General features: G+C 43.2%; 1 protein-coding gene across 1 annotated transcript in view; it reads left to right on the plus strand.

Annotated features, from left to right (window-relative positions):
* LOC114796641 (low-density lipoprotein receptor-related protein 1B-like) overlaps window positions 1-15,327 on the plus strand; it is a 236,072-nt gene that overhangs the window by 164,229 nt on the left and 56,516 nt on the right. The window contains exons 34-42 of the mRNA XM_028991025.1: window positions 699-824; window positions 2,289-2,420; window positions 3,960-4,094; window positions 5,639-5,768; window positions 7,677-7,803; window positions 7,967-8,118; window positions 8,440-8,564; window positions 9,655-10,026; window positions 12,394-12,583. Of these exons, the coding sequence (XP_028846858.1) occupies window positions 699-824; window positions 2,289-2,420; window positions 3,960-4,094; window positions 5,639-5,768; window positions 7,677-7,803; window positions 7,967-8,118; window positions 8,440-8,564; window positions 9,655-10,026; window positions 12,394-12,583 (1,489 nt within the window). The remainder of the gene's footprint in view (window positions 1-698; window positions 825-2,288; window positions 2,421-3,959; window positions 4,095-5,638; window positions 5,769-7,676; window positions 7,804-7,966; window positions 8,119-8,439; window positions 8,565-9,654; window positions 10,027-12,393; window positions 12,584-15,327) is intronic.

Genomic DNA, 15,327 nt, shown 5'->3' on the forward strand with positions numbered 1-15,327 from the left:
CCACTCTGGGTAAAGAAACGCCTTTAAGCCAGTATAGATAATGTGTTAAAATAACACTGTGTAAATAAATGGGCTCTGAATGATTTTATACTTTTTCTTTTTTTAATGAAGAAACATTACCTTGTCCTGTTTCAAAAGTGCCCTGTTTAGTATTTGGAATGTCTCTCCACTTGTCTCCCCATAATCCGAAAATGTAGCAGAACAGAGATTTATTGGGACTTTGGATTTCCATTCTCTGAGTTATTAGCCAAATAATTTACGGTAATGGCAGATCCATTAACAGCATTGCTGGGGATCCTTCTAAACTGTCCGGCTGAATAAAGGATGACCATTAAGGAGGGTCAGATGTAAATCTGCTCACTTCCTCTTCATCCCGACACTCTCACAGCAATTAGCTTCTCCATTCATAATGCAGACCTGCCTCATTACTGTCTGCAGCGCGCTAGCTGCGCCATCCCCGATAACGCACCCAATGGAAATGTCCCATTTAATTACTTAAAAGTATCCATGCAGCTCAGAAAGCAGGCTGTGGTGTCGTGCCATTTGTTAATCCTGGTGTAATTTGCAGTTTGAGGTCAGCCCACGGCTACATGTTGTTTCTCCTCCTCCGTGCTTTATTTACCGTTTTACCAGTTTCATGTTGCCGGTGAAATGTCTTTGAATAATTGAATACGCCGCTACTGTTCCGGATGTTCCAGGCAGGAGCCCCTGTCAGGTGAACAACGGCGGCTGCTCCCAGCTATGCCTGCCCACTTCTGAGAACACCCGCAGCTGCGCCTGCACCGTGGGCTACAACCTGCTCGGCAACCGCATGTCCTGTGAAGGTACGTTTTCCCATTTACTTAGCTTCGCTCGTTCATCTGACGGGCCCCCGGGGCAGTGCAGGGTTAAGTGTGCTGCTTGGGGGTCACATTGCTAGCAGCAGGATTTGTAAGAGGGCGGACTGTATTTAAGACTACGCTGGTCCAGTACATTAACCGGTAAGCTTCTACCTGTCAGGTGATGCCGCAGATTCTCAACCATGCTTTCTCCGCCGTCTTTGCTTGTCCCCCGTGGGAGGCGCGGATTGCTGTGGGCACGTGCCTTTCCGGTCTCTCCATTCAGACTTTGCCCGCACTGGCTGCACATTCACATGGAATACTGTTATGAGCCTCTGTTTTAAGCAATAGTGTGGCCATTATCATAATATAGTTAGAATTATGTGGAAGCTAAGGGGTCCTTTTATTCCCTGAAATGATGCAAGGTTCCCTGAAAGCCCGCCCTCAGACATTTTGTGTAGTTTTGTGTTCGTAGTGAAACTACGCAACTTTTTTCTTCTTATCAACGTTAACTTGTTCTGGAAGTGAAGTGTAACGCAGGTACTAACAACTGAATGAGCTACAAGCAAATGTTCACAAATGGAAAACAAGATTGTATCGCTACAATTTCCCATCTACACGACAACGGGACCTAGACCGGTTCGTTTTTTAAACAGGTTTCAGCGTGAATTTCTTTCTTCCACATACTCGTGTGGACAGCAAAGCAGCTCTTTTGTGAAAACGCAGACGTATTAGCCCAACCTCTGACCTGACCTATAACCCCAAATGCATCCTACATACAACAATGGCATATAACATGTTCGTGGTTGTTCTGTAGCAGCTAGGAACCTCATGTAGGAACAACAAGGAATCCTCTCTACAGTGCACATTTCTAATGAAAAGACAAGGCTGGAGAACAATGATGTTCTACGGATGTTTGACACTCCGTGGAGGACAACTAGACGCGAAACAACTGAGGAGTTACAGACTGGGGAGTAGCAGCACCACTTACGGGTGTGGAGGGGAGGGGGTAAAATAGGGTTCTCTGCGTCTCAGTGGTCCCATTCACACAATAAAATGGCAGCGGGTTAAACCAAAAATGCATCGAACCGCTCCTCAACAAGCTGTGTGCAACTAAAAGACCCCTCTGTAGCATCCATCTTTTTCCAGCCTGAACCCAGCCACTGGGGATGCATGTGAATGTGTGTTTCCTGGTGCCGGTCCCAAGCCCGGGTAAATCGGGAGGGTTGTGGGCATCCGGCGTAAAACTTTTGCCAAATCAATTATGCGGACAAGCAGACCGTTTGATCCGCTGTGGCGACCCCTTACAGGAGCAGCCTAAGGAAGACGACGGCATCTTTATTCCAACCTGCAGCTCTGTGCTTCTGTAATAGGGAATCAATGCAGTTTTCTTGTGGTATATCCGGTTTCAATCTTGGAACATATCAATTGCAGGGTAGTTGTGACATTCCTTTCTTTTTCTATTTTCAGGCATTGGCTCATTCCTCATGTACTCTGTCCATGAGGGGGTGCGCGGCATCTCCATGGACCCCAGTGACAACACAGAGATGCTGATGCCCATCACGGGCACGCTGTTTGCCGTGGGCGTGGACTTCCATGCAGGTAGCAGCCATTCTGTCCAATGAGTGCTTGCTGCATTCTCCCTCTGGAATGGTTTTGCCCTCCACTCAAGCGCACTTTGATCAAATGCTGCGTGTTCATCTTAACGCTAACATCAAACGAAACACGCGTAGTCCTCCCACTACTTTTATCCTCAGTCAAACATGCAAAGCGCCCGTCTGTGGCGTGATTTCATCCCTGATTAGAAACGATTGGACAGGACTTCCTATCCCAGCCTTTTCAGTGATGTGGCTGCTGGGTTAAATAAAATGATGCTGAAGATGCCGCAGGCAGATTAATCTTCCTCTCGTTCTCCGTGGCACTGGGCTGACGGTGAAGTATTGAATGTGCTAATATGCGAAATGGAGATAATGCATGTATTGTGGTGCATGGACTAAATGTTATTCCCAGGTATGTTTCGCGTTCCCTGCATTATTCATGCAGAAGGAGGGGGGAGCTCGTCTGTGTGAATTAGTCATTGTGACAACAGGGAAATGATACGCCCCGCACAGATGCAGAATTCTGCTGGTGATGCGTGCCGCGGATGGAAGTGAGGATGAGGACGGCTTCATTTGCGCGACGCTGTCAATGAAAATCAAGAGCTACTCCTACCTGAACTAGAGTGCCTGCTCCAAAAGTCACCAGCTCCATGCACTAAATGCATTAATGGGAATGGATTGGCGTAAGGGGGTGGGTAGGAGCTCGAGACGATTTGAGAATTGCCACAAAATGGCAAGTCAGTGACAGGCTGATCCCTCTAAACATCGCCCGGAGACAGCTGAAGGGGTATGCACATAAATAAACATTGCACTGAGGTCGACCTGGGCCCAGACGCAAAGTCGGAGTGCAGGGGAACACATATTTTAATAGAAATTAGTGGCACGCCGCTCTGGTGTTTGCAGGAGGGGGCATCGTTGAATGCATCCAAACCCTATTTCCCGCAGACCCTTCCATATGGTCAGGGGGTCTCATTACACCCATTCTTAGCGCAGGGCCCGTAATGTCAGGTGAGCCAGGTAAGCCCCCCCCCCGGCCAGTGGGCACTGCCCCTGACAGCTGATTACACATGCATACCATTTGCATCCGATTACGGAGCAGCTTGCCGGAATGTGAAGCAGACAAAGGCCTTCCAGCTGGATCCTGTCACATGTAAGGGATCTGTTAACGGAGCGTGGGTTCTGTGCTAACAGGAGGGGGTGCGAATAAACAGCATCATGCCTCTGCACTCGTAGGGCAACCTCGGGAAAGGGCAAGAAGAGGCGACATGCGCACAGGCTTAAAAATGTCCGCCAAACCCTCCTCAATTATTCTCGCTTTCTGCTGTTGTTTTTCGCACTCCGGTTTATTATTATTATTATGCAGGTCGCACTGCATAAATTAGCATTTCAATCAGCGAAGTGATCTCCTGCATGAATGTCACACAGCCTTAATATTTAAGGTGGAAAATTGCTGAGGACAACGCAGTTGCCTCACGTGCGCCCATGTCCCCTGGGGATCACAGCCTCACTTGTTAATTAAGTGTCCTGTCACCTTCCTCCACAGCTAATGACACGATATACTGGACGGACATGGGTTTAAACAAAATTTCCAGAGCAAAGAGAGACCAGACGTGGAGGGAGGACATCGTTACCACGGGCATTAGCAGAGTGGAGGGCATTGCCGTGGACTGGATAGCAGGTAAGCATTTCGATTGGCTGCCCCTTTCCAGTACATTGAACTCATGTGAGGGTAGGCTTGTGTCATTTTTAATACTCTTTTTGAAGATGTTTCAAACCACCTACAGTACAGGCCAAACGTTTTCTTTATTTTCATGACCATTTACATTGGTAGATTCTCACTGAAGGCATCAAAACTATGAATGAACACATGTGGAGTTATGTACTTAACAAAAAAAGGTGAAATAACTGAAAACATGTTTTATATTCTAGTTTCTTCAAAATAGCCGCCCTTTGCTCAGATTACTGCTTTACACACTCTTGGCATTCTCTCGATGAGCTTCAAGAGGTCGTCACCTGAAATTCTTTTCCAACAGTCTCGAAGGAGTTCCCAGAGGTGTTTAGCACTTGTTGGGGTCCAGCTCACCCCAAACCATCTCGACTGGGTTCAGGTCCGGTGACTGTGGAGGCCAGGTCTCCAATTTTTGTTAAGTACATAACTCCATATGTGTTCATTCATAGTTTTGATGCCTTCAGTGAGAATCTACCAACGTAAATGGTCATGAAAATAAAGAAAACACATTGAATGAGAAGGTGTGTCCAAACTTTGGGCCTGTACTATACGTATCACTGGGTACATACTGAACTAACTTCACAAGATGAAAGCCTGCTGCCAGTGCAGCCACATTTTATTCTTTGCTTTACATTTAGAACACTGATTACAAATGGGTACTAAGTGTGGGGCTGGTTAAAGATTTTTTTTTTTTTGCGTAAATAAATAGATAAAACAAGTAAGAACTGTTTAGTTGTTCTCTGTATTTGAAGAGAAACTACCTCCCTTTTGTTGGTGTGTAATAATTTCTGTTGTTAAGTGGGATGGGAGCTCTCACATGCTCATCTTCCTCATTCTGGATGATTTCAACCTGTGCTGGTTGATGCGTCATGCGTGCAATCGTTATTAAACGTTATTTTCTTGTTATATATAGTTATTTATGTAAATGTACCGTTGGCTGGACATGGCGAGGAGGGAGGACGGATACGCACGACGTCACAGGACAGGGGTTGAATACATAATAAACAGGACAGGGGAACATCACCAAACAATGACCTGACGGCGAACAGACATGAACAGGATAGTTATACAATGATACGCAGGTGATAACAATCAGGGAACATTACACACGACGAACATGAAACTCCGGTCCGAACTCCGTGCAACCTGCTGCAGCTGTGTTTCCTGTTTAAACTTTATTCATTGTATTGTATCGTTCTTCATATAGACAGGGGGCGTTTGCTGCATAGCAGATTAAATACTTGCCTATGAGTGTCAAACGCCACTTCCTACCATTGTGTCTCTGAGCAAGACTCTTAGCCCGTATTTGCTCCAGGGTGCTGTCTAGTGATTGTAAGGATATGTAATGTAAATAATGTGGGTAGTTTTCTTTTCAATGTCTTGCTTCTATTTATTTTAACTGCATGAAGAGAGAGAAAAAAATCATGTCGGCCTTTAAATGTCAGACCTGATCATCACCTTAAATACGCTGCATGTCTGGTTTCTTTTTAAAGGAAACATTTACTGGACTGACCATGGACTAAACCTCATTGAGATCGCCAGGCTAAATGGCCTCTATCGTTCAGTTGTGATCTCAGAGGGTCTTGACCAACCTCGAGCCATTGCAGTGCACCCACAGAGAGGGTATGTTTTTCTTTGTTTCTTTATTTCAGTGCGGCAATTAAAATGCCGTTCGCCTCGGCCATGAGCTGATTAGTTAAACGTAATGATGGGTACGTCATTCTGCATGCCTTGAGTACTTTGTCCATCACTATAACCTATAAACATTGTCTCTCATGGGTTTCACCACTTCCTTATTTCTGGTTGTAAAGAGGCCAATGTCACACCAACTGGTGACCTGCACATTTATCAATTTCATAAATCACTTTCCAATTGAGTTAAGAAGCAATGTTTACCTGTCTAGTAATACGGGATGAAACGATTAATGCTTTGTGGCGTTGTGTAATACGACTCACTGATTTAACGTGGCTAGACGTCAGTTCAATAAAGAATGAACAGATGTTTGCCAGAGAGATTAGCATCACGCAGAGTAAAATGAAACACACTCAGGCCTGAGCTAAATCAACTGCACAGACTGACGCAGTTTACAGGTAAACACACTTTAATGTACCATGTCCCTGTAAAATAATGTGAAGCTACAGTGAATCTACATAAAAGGTAAAAGTTGTGAAAGCTTCTGTGAAATCAGTCATTTCTGGCCCCCGAAAGTCCACATAACCCTGGAGGGAATGAGTTATTTCATCCTTAATTAATAGGTACATGTGGAGATACTGAAGTTAGTTTCATGCGTTTGTTGTGGTGAAAGAGTATCTAGCCACAGGGACTCCAAAAAAAAAAACCAAATGTGCAAACAAATGTGTGATGGGTGACTGGGTCGAGTCAATGGGAGGTTAAATTATTTCAAAGATCCAGTTGAGTCTGGCACCCCCGATATCGCTGGGTTCATCACTCTATAATGCTGTTTACAGTCATTAAACTCACTCCGCCTGTGACTGGCGCCAGGTGAGCGGCCTCCCTTTGCAGCGGTGCCATTTCACTGTCATCGGGTAACTTCCCATCTACCCTCTCCCAAAGTTTTCTGCACTCCCCTGCTCTGAACTCGATAGTCGTTTACAGCTCAGGCCGGGTGCCTGCAGTACGGCTGCACCTTCTCTTCCACCTCTCTCCGATAACAACAGTGCACTGATGCCGTTATCATGCTGATCACAGAAATAACTAATCGCAATGTCCTCGAAGCAAACCACGGGATTAAGAGAAAAAAGTTTTTCTATTTGACTTTAAATTTAGTCAGAGAAAAACCAGTCAGGATGCTTCAATGATAAAGAGCCTGATAGACTACGTTTGACGGTGGAGTGGGCACGTTTACTTTGAATTATTATTGTATTAAAGAATATTAATATTATGATACATACTAAAAGTAATTCGTTTCACTTAGGTATTTACTTGCTCAACACAGTCCATGTCAAGGGAGTATTGTGAGTGTGAAGACTTAAGAGCGAGTAAGAGAAGGAGTTGGGATACTGTGATACACCTTGGTGTTTGACATATCGACAATAGTTAAAAATGTTTCGAAATCAGTATTTTTGTTTATTATTATGTGCAAGGATGAGGTACATATTAGCATATTAGCTTATTAAATGCTACAAAGCTGCATCTAATCACCAAACACTATGCAAATGCCTGTTTGTTCTTTTTAAGAGGAGACATTTAGTGTAAGATTAGGGGGACACACTTTTCTAAATGCTGCAGGGCGCAGTGCTATGTACTAAGCGCGAAGCTAGTTCACTAGTGTAAGATGCTCAGGATTGACATAAATAAATAGATAAAACAAGAAAGAAATACATGGTTTACTGATGTATAAATAGACCAGAAAGAAAGGTGCGTCTGCGAGAGATTTACTTTCTTTTCCAGTACCAATCAGTTCACTGCACAGCGCTCCAGTTTGAAAATAGTGAAAATATCTGTAACATTATGGGTCTTTGCAGGTGGAAAGGGTATTTGAAGAAATGAAATCAAATGACATTTTTACAGGTATCTCTTCTGGACGGAGTGGGGGAAGAGTCCCTGTATAGGCAGGGCCCGCATGGACGGTTCAGACCAAGTCACTCTCGTCACTTCTGGCATTGCCTGGCCCAACGGGATCTCCATCGATTATGAGGTGCGGTGGTCCAGTGCCAGATCCCCCCGCCCAATTCCCCGCCTCCAGCTCGTATGCCCCCCGTCCCCCAACCACGGTCCCTCCTATGCAGTGTTATTGATAAAATGGACTAAGCTGGAACGGAGCGTCCACACTGATGTGCATTTTTCAAATTGCTTTTCAGGAAAATAGATTATACTGGTGCGATGCCCGCACCGACAAGATAGAGAGGATCAACCTTGAGACAGGCGAGAGTCGGGAGATTGTGCTGTCAGCCACCAATGCGGACCTCTTCTCCGTGGCAGTGTTTGGGACTTACGTCTACTGGTCTGACAGGTAATTTATTATTCCCCTAAATGCAGGGGCTTCCACAAAGTGGCGGTAAAAGCCAGCTGCTTCGGCCACCCATGCTTAACCCCTTCCTGGCAAGGTCACGCTCCAGGAAGCGCCGGCACGGGGGTATCGCCAATTCCCCTGGGAGTTGCCACCTGGATTATGCTAATCTAACATACTGTACCTCAATGACACTGGGAAGGTTGGCAGCCTTTCGAAAGCAGCTGCCTCATGCATGGAAATGAACCTGATAATTAGATGAGTGCCACTGACTGTTCTCCAAATCTGACTTCTTCTCTCTGCACCACCCGCTGTCCGGGGCAGGGCCCACGCCAACGGCTCCATCCGGAGGGGCTCCAAAAGCGACACCACGGATGCCGTGACCCTGAGGAGCGGCTTGGGCGTCAACCTGAAGGATGTGAAAATCTTTAATAGAGGCCGGGAGAAAGGTTGAGGTTTCAACTTAATATTTTTATTGGTCCCTTTAAGCTGCACTCAGATCAAAACTACATTTATGTATGCATATGGTGTACACTCATTGCATGAGAAAGATGCAGTTCTGTAATGTTTGTTAGTGGGACTGTGGTGGCCATTAGTGTTTGTCAGCATGATGGAGGCTACTTCCAACGTCCACATGCTTCTCTCTGTGATGTGAGTCAGGCTGACAGGCTGAAATACCCTTCAGGGACTGGAGTGCAATGAGTGAAAAGCCTCTTTGTTTGTAGTGGGATAATTCAGCAATGGAGAGTCTTCAGTTAGAAAACAAATAGTTCGCCATCTGATTTTCAGATAATTAGATTCCAGAAACATCTATTATAGAAAGGATACAGTTATGATTCATACTTCTGCAAGCAAATACATACCTGTGCTATATAAATTCAACTTTGTGCGAAGGTACAATCTAAACCATTTTACCAGAGCCACGAACAAATTTGAAAAAGATTGTGCTTTATCAATATATTGATATATTGATAATATCAATATATTATCAATAACTTATTCCATTCTTCATTACTGCTGAACCATTGCTACCTTCTCCAGGATTATATGGTCAAAGGCAGCGTTTGCCATGAACTACGAAAGTGAAACTAAATGTGTGGATCTGCCCCATGATGTGTGACACTATATTAATATACTAAGGTATACACCAAGTTTCATGGAAATTGTGTTTTTTTTGGTGGTATTTGCAACATAATCCTGTTATTGGTCAAAACTGGTTGGGAGATTATTGAGTTACTAAAGTTAAATTGGTGAAATGATGCCACAGAAATGTTTTGACGTATTTCACGTATTGACATACGTGGGTTAGAGTGAAAGATAAACCAACATGAAGATCTTTACAAAACATTTCAAGGATTTATGAGCCTGTGTCCTCTTATGGTTTAAAAGTCGCTATTATGATTTTTTTTTTTTTTCGCTGAACAGCGAAGCAGAATGGTCAAAGCACTCTTTATACATATCACCATTTCTAACCACTGCAGTACCATAGACAGGCTAGGGGAACTCGTATTTATATTCACCCAAATTTGTGACTTGCAGGTACCAACCCCTGTGCCAGGAACAATGGTGGATGCCAGCAGCTCTGCTTCCACCTGGGCAGCGGTCGCCGAACCTGTTCCTGTGCCCACGGGTACCTGGCAGAGGACGGCTTCGCCTGCCGCAGGTACGAGGGCTACCTGCTCTACTCGGAGAGGACCATCCTGAAGAGCATCCACCTATCAGACGAGAGTGACCTCAACTCCCCCGTCCAGCCCTTCGAAAACCAGAATTATTTCAAGAACATCATCGCTCTGGCACTGGATTACCGTCAAAACACTGCTGGCACCAATCGCATCTTCTTCAGCGATATCCATTATGGAAATATCCAGATGATCAACGACGACTGGACGGGTCGAGGCATCGTTGTTGAAAGTAAGTTCACCATGTGGTTGCTACACTTTGAGTGAGAGTGAAATATTTTGAGGTTAGTCACGAAAATGCACGAGTTGCTAACATCACCACGACAACGTGCAATCCTGCAAATGGAACCGGTCGGGTCAGGGCTATTTCCATCCTCCTGCCATTGACCTGTCAGTGTAGTGGCCCACATTCCCAAAACCGCGGCACGGCAAGATCCATTTCTGTCTCTTAGCAGGCATTTGTGAGAAGCCATTTGTAGAAAGCTTTAAGTGGCGGAGTGCTTGATGTATTGCCGGGCTCCAGTGCATGCTACATCTAGTAAGAGTGCTATAATGGCTACCTCAATTTTTCTTCAACTAAATGGCACCAATTTAACTGTCAAAAAGGATGTTTAAGGTATTGTATCTTTTTTTTTTTTGCGGTCCTGCTATTGATGGATTAAAATCGCTTGACTCATTTCCACCATGCGCAGAGTGTTTCAGAAATTGAGGGGACGGGAGGGTGATACATTTTAGGTTCCCAGCTGTCACTTTTGCAGCGGGTCCTGGCCGTACAGGTTATTGATTTCCCAGTGTGGAACACACTGTACGACAGGCATTGGCGCTGCAGCTGATTATGCCTGAAGAAGAACGCAATAAATATGCTCAGGGTCTAACGAGAGCGGATGAATAATCATTGATATATTATGCTAATTAGAGTGCATCGACTCAATTGCTGGTTAGACAATGTTGCTTTAATGTGAATAAAGTGCATGCGCATGTAATAGAGATTTAGGGGTAAAGTGTTTGTATTGATTAAAATATGAAACTGAGAATGACCTTTTCTGTGTGGAGGGTGTAATTAGTTACATCCTAGGCTGGACCCGACGCTTCTCACCTTCACATGGAAAAGAGAAAACTCTTGAAAATCATTTATGAAATATTCATTGTTTGTCTTCATTCTCAAACAGAGAGTAGCAGCATTTTCATACACCATTAGCCAAGGATCGAGAACAGAATGCAGGAGTGGCATCTATTAAGGCCATACTGACAACATTATTATTAGTCTTCCTAGCCGGCAACAGTCTGCATTGTCATGGCCTGCATTATTTCCCAGAAATGCTGTACACTTATTATGTGTCCTATCGATGTTCCTCAGAGCAGGTTGTCAGCCGTGGCTGGTCAGTGCTCTGGAAGACCCTCAATCTGGATCTTCGTAAAAAAAATATCTCATCACTGTGTGCATGTTTTGTTATACATAATTAGCCTTTTTTTGTTTGGTTTTTCAGTACTGTCACAACGACACAGTGGAAGTACCACAATATTGCAATATTATATAGGATCTCACCTTTGACAGAGGCATGTTTTTCTATGAAAAGTAATAAAACAAAGACAGAGAAAAAAAAGACCTGGAGAGGACATACTCACACACACACACATACACACACAGTCTTCAGCCAGTATTCAGTCCTTATAATACCACCACCCCACTGTCCTTATCATATGATGTCATCTATTAACATGTATTGTGTGACAGATGAACTTAACCATTAGATCTGAGAAATGTGTATACAAATAGGAATTATCATTATTTTTAGTAGTAATCATAGTAGGATTAAATGTTAATCATTGTATTAAAGGCCTATGTGGTAAAAGTTTCTTGTAGGTTTATGCATGTCGTCGAGATCTGAAAGGAGTTAATGGGGAGCAGGACCACTCTGATAGCATCTCCACCCCTGAGCCGCCTGAATATTCCTGCAGATTAAAGCCCCCTCTCTTTTCCCCTCTGTTTTCCACACTTTTACATTTCTGCACATTCTCTCTTTTTCTGCTTCCATCGCCACAGTCTGCCTTTGCATCCTGTCAATGGAGGAGGAGGGCGAAAATGTTAATCATCCATATTTCTCTAATTACGGTGCCTATCCCTGTTAATTACTCCCTGGTCTCTCCAACAATTTCTCCCAGAAGACAGCACGGCTTTTATAGCGAACAGTTTGTCATTGTTCGGCTTTTTGTCGCGCATGGTGCTTTGTACAATCTGAGCTATATATATTTTTTATATATATATATATATATATATATATAAGACTCCCAGCCCAGCCAATTTCCACAGACACTGAGAAAGACACCCAGCTCCCTATAATTTAAATTCATTACACCACAATAGCAGTCTGCAGACAGTCGCCAGATGTTTTGGCAATTTAGATGCAAATGTAGAGGACTACCGCTAACCATAAAAAGTAGTGTATTAACCTATTTCGAGCACTTGTATATTCAAAAAGTACAAAAAGGTCGTGGACACAAACATCTAACACAGCGGCTCATTTTAAATGGAGTTTTCCCATGTCGGTCTGTCAATATTGAGAATGGCTAACCTCCAGGGGGCTGTGTTCTGTTTCAGACGTGGGCTCGGTGGAGGGTCTGGCCTATCACCGTGGCTGGGACACGCTCTATTGGACCAGCTCAACCACGTCCAGTATCTACAGGCACACAGTTGACCAGGGCCACTCTGGGGCGTTCAACAGGGAGGCGGTGGTCACCATGTCTGAGGATGACCATCCACATGTACTGTCTCTGGATGAGTGTCAAAAGTGAGTCACTTGGTTTGAATAAATACTCAACATGATTCTTGTTTAGCATATCATATTTTAGAGTATCATTTTAGAAATGTTTTATCAATGTTTTTTTATGGCTTTGGCCCTTTGGGACATCACCAACAACATATGTGACCATATGATAAGCTACATTTTTTTTATCAGATTGTATTTATAGTAAAGAAAAAAGTATTAAAATTACTTGTATTTGTTCATAGAATTCATTAAGTTATGAGTCCTTTGGTATTGATTGATCTGCTGAATTTCTGTGTTAAGTCCCATATGAGGTGAGTCTTGGCCCTGATTACTATGAGTAAAACAGTAGTTCAGTGTGGCCATGAATACTCATGTTTTTCACCTCCCTCCTATTCAATTTAATGGGTGCAATGTTGTAATACTCAATGTTTATTTTATAAATAGACATTTATAAAAATTTCTAAGTAGATGTAATTGCAGTGGTACATAAGTATAGTATTGGCATCTTGGCATGGTCCTTTATTTCAGTTCAAATCACCTTCATTTACCTTTAACATAAAGACTGTCAGAGAGCAGAGCTGACATCAGGAGGCTCCTAGAGGAAGCCTAGGGGAATGATGGCATGAAACCTACAGTAAAAGAGACTGAAAGTGCAACCCCCTCACCGCCTCTGGCCAGCTCAGCCTTTTCTGTTGTTGTTTTAGAGATTAATTGATTGATCTCTTGGAAAAGCTGTAAGCTGTGATGGGGGAATAGAACTTTGATGAAGCTGCATGCAGTGTATTAATGGGAAACTCTCAAATATGTCAACTGTATGACAGAACCAGTATTATACATCTCATATTTTCATGATTAACCATGATTATGTTAATTAGTGTTTGCACTAGTTTTTGTGCTGATTCAGTAAATGGTAAATAACTTTCACACGAATTGAATAGTACATACAATGCTTGGTCAGTAATGCATAATTGCATAACTATTAGCTATAAAACGGATCCCAGAAGAAGGAGGCGGCAGGACAGAACGTTTTTGGTGAAGGACTTACAGCTGTGGGGAAATAAGGGCTTGATATTCAGGGAGTGTTGTGACCCGGGGTTCACTGACTAAATTAAACCCGTGACCTCGGAGAGAATATCCGGAGTTGGTAATTTGGCATATTGTCAAATGCAGTGCAGACTGCTGTTAATTAGAACTTAACCTGGCATGATTAATTGGGTTGAGAATATGACTTTTTTATTTATTTATTTGCCATATTTTCAATTAGGCCATGAGAGGGACCTTCTTTATTTTCTAATAGTTAACAAATGTGCATGTGTGGCTCTGGTGTTGTGTTTTCCATTTATTATCATGTAATATTACATTTTACTCTGTTTGGCTCCACAATTTTGTTGAACCAATGTTGTAAATAATATCATATAAACTACAATTGTCACATTTTAACCAAGATCTTCACAGCTCCTTCTCTTGGGGCTCTGTCCCTGTAATGAAGATATCTAGATCTGTGCAACCTTTATACGAAGACAAAAAATATTTGTCAGTGCTTAAAGGTGCACTACACTGTTTTTGACTATAGTATATTACATAGAATACAGAATAACTTTTTTAAAGATTGTATTTTGTCACAAATATTGATTATTACTTGGTATATTATCTTATTGACATGTTGGCATTTTTGCGGACAAATTGACTGGCATTGACATTAAATGCATAAAAAATGTGCACTTTCTTAACCCCTGAGTTGAGTTTCTGGTTAATGTAACCCTGAATAACCCTTGGAGCAGTGGTGGCCTAGCGGTTAAGGAAGCGGCCCCGTAATCAGAAGGTTGCCGGTTCGAATCCCGAGCCGCAAAGGTGCCACTGAGGTGCCACTGAGCAAAGCACCGTCCCCACACACTGCTCCCCAGGCGCTTGTCATGGCTGCCCACTGCTCACTCAGGGTGATGGGTTAAATGCAGAGGACAAATTTCACTGTGTGCTGTGTATCACGTGTGACAATCACTTCACTTTTTTTTTTAAGAATAATTGTGGAGGGGAGCAAGCTTATCACGTGATAACTTGTCTAGGCTATCAACAATTTGCTGGTTCTTCCTTACTGGTGCGTCTGGAAAAAGCACCAAACAAGTATTCACTGTATAAATGTAGGTACTTTTCAGAACTTGGACCGATCTGTAGTGTGAATCCTTTTCACAATATATATATTTTTTTCAGATAATAGTATATGACATTGAAGACATTTGTATCAGAATTCATCTGTTTATCATTCAACATGTATTTTTAGGTTGCCTCCTTGCATTTCCAAAGATCCAAATAGGTTGACTGACATCTTTGTTTCGGAATAATTACAATATAAGACAATTCAAACCCAGCCACTTTTTATATAACTGTCAAGGGATTGCATTCCACTCAGCAAAGCAGTGAGCCACCAGAATTCGGCGAAGAACAATGTAAAAACAATAGACTCCTAAATCACAGTTAACACCTCATTATCTTTCCATCACACCGCGCAAGCACAGTTTGTCCCAGTGGCCTCTCCGTCAAAGACTTCGGCTGTGGGTATTGGGAGCTTCGTTTTTAAGACCATTAAGCCCAGAGGATCAATGGCAGGGCTTCAGGTGCTGCTGCTGTATGATCAGTGTCAGTGACGAACGCCGTGTTTGTTGTCGACTCGATGGGCCATTTTGTCCTCGCACATTTGATTACCTGCTCATTTTATTTGTTGCTGACTGCACACAATGGGCCAAAATGTTTAGTGCAAATTGACCGAG

The sequence above is a fragment of the Denticeps clupeoides genome, chromosome 9, assembly GCF_900700375.1.
Source record: "Denticeps clupeoides chromosome 9, fDenClu1.1, whole genome shotgun sequence".
Lineage (NCBI taxonomy): Eukaryota > Metazoa > Chordata > Actinopteri > Clupeiformes > Denticipitidae > Denticeps > Denticeps clupeoides.